The sequence below is a fragment of the Phodopus roborovskii genome, unplaced genomic scaffold, assembly GCF_943737965.1.
Source record: "Phodopus roborovskii unplaced genomic scaffold, PHOROB, whole genome shotgun sequence".
Taxonomy (NCBI): Eukaryota; Metazoa; Chordata; class Mammalia; order Rodentia; family Cricetidae; genus Phodopus; species Phodopus roborovskii.
The window spans coordinates 832,130-837,789 of NW_026126683.1; the positions used below are offsets into that span (position 1 = coordinate 832,130).

The 5,660-nt window shown below is 40.2% G+C and overlaps 1 protein-coding gene across 1 annotated transcript; it reads right to left on the reverse strand.

The window, feature by feature from the left end:
• Window positions 1-330: 330 nt before the first annotated feature.
• On the reverse strand, window positions 331-4,965 carry Mterf1 (mitochondrial transcription termination factor 1). Its single transcript, XM_051174608.1, has 2 exons — window positions 4,797-4,965; window positions 331-1,615 (listed from the first exon to the last, which is right to left on the reverse strand). The coding sequence occupies exon 2, from the start codon at window positions 1,582-1,584 to the stop codon at window positions 448-450; it is 1,137 nt and encodes a 378-aa protein (XP_051030565.1). The 5' UTR covers window positions 1,585-1,615; window positions 4,797-4,965; the 3' UTR covers window positions 331-447.
• Between the last annotated feature and the right edge of the window lie 695 nt (window positions 4,966-5,660).

Below are 5,660 nucleotides of genomic sequence, written 5' to 3' on the forward strand. Positions count from 1 at the left end.
GCTAAGATTCTGAGCCACATTTTAATTTACTACATCTGCAATGTACTAAGAATGATTTCGTACAACCTATAAAATAAAGTGTTCACAGAATCACTATACACATGTCTGTGGTAAAAATACAAATTTGTGGGCCAGCAAGATTGCTCAGTGGGTAAATACACTTTGCCTCCAAGTTTTTTCCTGGGACCCACAGAGCAGAAAGAGGACCAACTCCTAAAATCTGGCCACATTCTCCACATGTGCCTTGGCATGCACACACATGTGAATATATGCACTACACCCCCCCTACAGGAAGTCTATACTTATACACAAAACACATATATAAATGAATGTAATCTTAAACATTTATTAAATATTTATTTAAAAAAAATAAAACTTTCATTTTGAATGGTCCAAACTGAAAGTACCATTAAACTTAGGATTCCCTAAGTCTCCTCCAACACTGTCCTATCCATTTAATCTTTTCAATTTGGCATTATATCTTTTCTGACTCCAGGACAGGAGAGCAATGTTTGATGAACTCAAGTCATACCCAGCACGTACCAACTCTTTCATTCGAGTTTTTAAAGTATTTATACTTGCATCCAAAACTCTAGGATTTTCAATTATTTGTGAAATACGGACTTTTTCTTCCATGAGGCAGTCTATTTTACCATTAAACTTTTTCTCTGACAAGAAGATCATGTTCAGATAGCTTAAAACAAACTTTTGTACCTCCTCATCAGTGCATCCAAGAGAGAACAGCTTCTCTTGGATATTTGCATAGTTTCTTTTGGTACAGTCATTGGAAAGATCCAGGATTCCAGCTCCTGGGCCACATATCAGAAGCAGCAGGTCCTCTTTGTTTAAGTTGAAAGTTGACTGTAAAAATTCAATGTTAGTTTTTACCCGTTTGGTGCTCTGAATCAAGATGGAAGGATTTTTAGAAAGTATCTTCCTTACAAAATCTCTGGGATCATGGTGACCTAAGGACATACTGGTCTCCTGCAAAAATTCAACCATTTGTTTATTCAAATTCAGGCTATTGGAGAAGGTTCTAGGAGCACTGGTCAACAGTCGGCAGAGGCTTTTGTTAGTCAATCCAACAGAGCAGAGGAACTCTATATTATTCTCTAAGTTTAGGTTGTTATTAGAACGAAAAAAGGATTCAGGAGAACGCTCCAAAATATTTACAATTTCAATGTCTGATCCCATAATCTTTCTCCACAGCTCCCACCGTTTTGAAAGACCTTCGGAATTGCGTGTTATGGCTCGTGGGTATCTTGATATGATATTACCAATCACTTTGTCACTGGCTCCTTTGGATAGAAGGAATATTTTCAGCTCCTGCTCATTTGTAGTCATCCTGTTAAAAACTCCAGGCTGTCGTCTCCTTGCCATATCAACATCAACTCCCATGGTGAGTAAGTTGTTCAGTAGATCCTCATTCTCCAAAGGCTCTCCGTGACTGTCACATTTCACAGTAAAAGGCCTAAATGGAATTGATTTGATGAAAATTTCTGCTGAGTATTGGATCATCCAATCTCTTGAACCAAAGAGGAAGTTCCTTCCTATACTCCAGACGTTTCTTGATGCCATAATCATCAAATTGCTCAAAGGTTTTGGTTTTCAAATGCTGTGTAAAGTAACATATAATGTTAACATATATTATGTTAAATAATTGATGGCAATATTAAGTACAATGGGCCTTTCTAGAAGAAAACACCTATTCCTTTGACATTTCTGGTTTTGCACTCACACTGTGCTTCACTGCTTCTGTTGGATACCTATGAACTCAGGGCTCTACGACTTTGCAATACAAAGAGGAGCAGAACAATAGCACTGCTGCCCACAACTGCCCTGCCCTTTTACTTTCTTTTTACTTCACTATGCTTGTTTTACTATCCAGAATCAGTTCTTTCCCCATCTCATTTTTCTGGTTTCTACATCTCAGTTTGTTCCTAATAAATGGCATTTTCACTATCATCTTGCCTTTCAACTTGCCAGATTGACCACAGACACTAAACTTCTTTGCTTCTGGCCACCTTGATTTCAAACTCTGAATGTAGCCCTGAAAAAAACAATACTTGATTGTCTAATTTCCATCTTTAGTGTCATTTTCTAGATTTATGGTACTCACTAAATAGATCACATTGATTCCTAGCTTATTAAAATCTCTGGACAACAACTGCTAACATTAATCTCTACCTCAGTTTACCAAACTGTTTCCTTGATTTCAATGCACTTTTCTCACTTAAAAATTATGTAGTTGAGTGGATAGAGTGTTCAGGAATATTTCAATGCAACAGCACATGCTTAGCATGCATGAGGACCTAAGTTCAATCCCTAACACCAAAAGGGAGGAAGAATTGGTTTTCTAATGTAAGGGTTGCCTGGTCTTAAATCTGGGATAAAGGGCTAACTGAGGTGCCTATTTAACATATCAAAGCCTATGTGAGGGCCAGGTTCTTCCAGCATCCTCAGTTCCTACCTGTTACAGGTTGGCATACCCCACCCCTACCCTAAATGCTCCAGCCCACGGGTGGGGCTGCCCTCCTCTATATAATCTAGCTATTTTGACTATGATTTTCCTCTCTCCCTCTCCTTTCCTGTTCTCCCCCCATAGCCCAGCTCAGTCGGCTAGTCACATCCACCCTGAATTCTTCCAAATGCCTCTCGTTTTTTCAACCTCATATCTACAATAAACCTTCTTCTCTACCACATCTAGGAGCAGTCATATCCTCCTTTTATTTTTATTTTTTTCCAATGGTGGCCGTATACCCAAAGGAATACAGGCAACTCTAGTTGAACTCAATGGGGAGAGAGAGAGAGAGAGAGAGAGAGAGAGAGAGAGAGAGAGAGAGAGAGAGAGAGAGAGAGAGAGAGAACACAAAGTTGAATGGTTACGGAATATAATATGGGTCTAGGAGGAGTTGGGGAATTAGAGGAGGGAGATGAACATGATCAAAATTCTCAAGTAATTTAAAAAAAATACATAAAAAAGAAAAAAACAAACAAAAGAATGAAGGTTCCATCTAACTTGGACGACTCAATCTTTTCCCCTTTCAGACATTCATGGATGACCTCTGCTGGAGAACAGGACTAAAGACTATCAGCTTACAATCAGACAAGTTTTATTAAAAGCTTTATTCGTAACTGTGCAAAATAATCCAACAGGATAAACAGAGGAAAAAAACAGCATAATTCTGAAACTATACTTGTCATCCTATGAAAATTTCTACTTTTAGTGAATTTTCTTCAGATTATTAGCACCCTTGTAAACAGATAAATGTGCAACAGACTATTCAAGAGAACTTATAATACAGCTAAACCAAAACTAAAAATGTATGCCAAGACTTCTAACAAAAGGGTAAAACATCTGTTAGGGTTTCTGTTAGATCTGTCAAAGTAGATTTTTGTTTCTCTTCAGATAACTTATCCTCAAGCACATACCTTCTAAACAAATCAACATGCCGAAGACTGAACTGAGCACCTATGCAGCCCCAAACTCTCCTCCGATTAATGTCATTTGAGATATGCACCACGGAGGGCTTGACTTTCTTCCTCTTTCTTACCCCAACAATCATCAAACTGTACACTCAGAGACACTCAAAAATGGTAACAAAACAATCTTGTTCTGAACTTTCCAACCCATGGTAATCTCTTTAGTATTTCTTGCCCTTTTCATTATTTTAGTTGACATAATAACGAACTTCATTAGATATAATATATATGATACATATGTGTGTATTTTGCTTATATTGCCCCCTCATTATCCACTGACCAACACCAATGGTCCTCTTCCTCCTGATCCAAAGTTCCTCTTTTGCTTCCATGTCACACACATGCATACAGATATATAATTTATATAAATCTAAATTCTATATTAGAAACATGTCCTATTGTTTTTTCCCATAATTCTCTTATTCCCCTGTCCCCATCTTATTAGATCCCTTTCTCCCCAGCAGTACTTTCTACTTTGATATCAAACAAACACATACACACACACCCACACCTACCCCTCTTCTGAGTTTCACTTACATTGTTAAATTGTCTCTTCTTTCAGATAGGGTGACTTTCTTAAAACCTAGTTGTACAGCAAAGTTTTACATAAACACAAGTTCCCTTTTAAAAATAGATTTTTGGGGTGAATTTGTAACCTCTGGCAAGGTGTCTAAATTGCCTAATGCAACTTTTTAAAAAGTAAATATCGAATAACTTATTTCAACTTTACTCTGAAAAGAAACCATTTCCTTAAGTAATGTTAAATTTAGTAAATATCATGAAAATCTTGGTGACTGAGTGAGGTCTAAGGAGGAGGGTTTATGTTTCTTTCTGTCCCACAGATAGACAGCTAATGGGCTGTTAAAGAAAATAGTAACCACTAGCAGTGGGGTATCGCGCAGTCCAGCTAATCTTTTGACACTGCATTTAAATCTTACAGAACTATATCTCCACATCGTATTTGTCTTAAGACAGGAGACTTTGGATCTCTCCAGAAAAGGTAAGGAGCAGATGTTTCTACCACCACAGCTCCAATCTGGAAAAGAAAAGGCAAAGTATCATCAGCGAGGTGGAGAATAAAGAGATCGAGGCTAGAGATCGAGGGAGATGCACTATCTCCCGCAAAATTGAACATTTCTCAGTCAGGGTGAAAAGAAAACGGCAACCAAACGCCCACCTCCATGCAATCTGGGGGAAAAGGTAGAGGAATCACAATGGGTTTTACCGCCAGAACTCAACGTTTCATATACATTTCCTTCTTAATCCCACACGTACACCACAACCTAAGGAGTGGGCACTGTGCCTAAACTTACAAATTCTGACGCAATCCGGGCTCCTTCGCTATCTCAAGTGAATCTAAACTGTAAAGCACTGTACCCCTCACCACAGGCTCTCCTTCCCGCCAGCGCAATTACGCAGTGGGCGGCTTTATGCACAGCAGAGACGCGCGACCCGCTTACAAACCACTCCAGCGGCTCCCAGTCCCTCCCCGAGCCACGCTCGGTACAAAGCTCGCGGAGGACATCTTCTACTTCCGCTTCGGAAAGCCCAGGAAGGACGGGAGGGCGGAAGTAGATACTAATTTCCGGCCCCCGGCGGCGCGTGGGCGTGATGCCATCAGGCCGCGCCCACAGGCGGCATTCCTACGTCCCGGCTAAAGTGAGCGACGTCGCTCAGCAGGGGGCGGCAAGAGGCGGTTTGGATGCCAGCGCTTGCTTGCCTGTGGGGCTGGTTTGCACCACGGGGTGGCGCCCTGACTTCAGGAACAGGTTCGCCTTTGACCTCAAGCTTCTTAGGTTGCTTTATCACTGATTTCTTTTGCACTGTTTCCGTTTGGTTCTGTGTTTGTAAGAATAAAGATTTCTCTTTGGGAATTTAAATTACTGATAGTTTACCTGGTGAGTGAAACTGACAGTGGTCTCACTTCTACCTGAATATTCTTTGCTTTACATGTATGTTCCTGGCAGTTTTTTTGTTTGTTTGTTTGTTTTTTGTTTATGTTTGTTTGGGGTTTTTTGTTTTTGTTTTTGTGGGGGGTTTTGTTTGTTTGCTTGCTTGCTTGCTTGCTTTTTTTGAGACAGGGTTTCTCTGTGGCTTTGGAGCCTGTCCTGGAACTAGCTCTGTAGACCAGGCTGGCCTCAAACTCACAGAGATCCTCCTGCCTCTGCCTCCCCAGT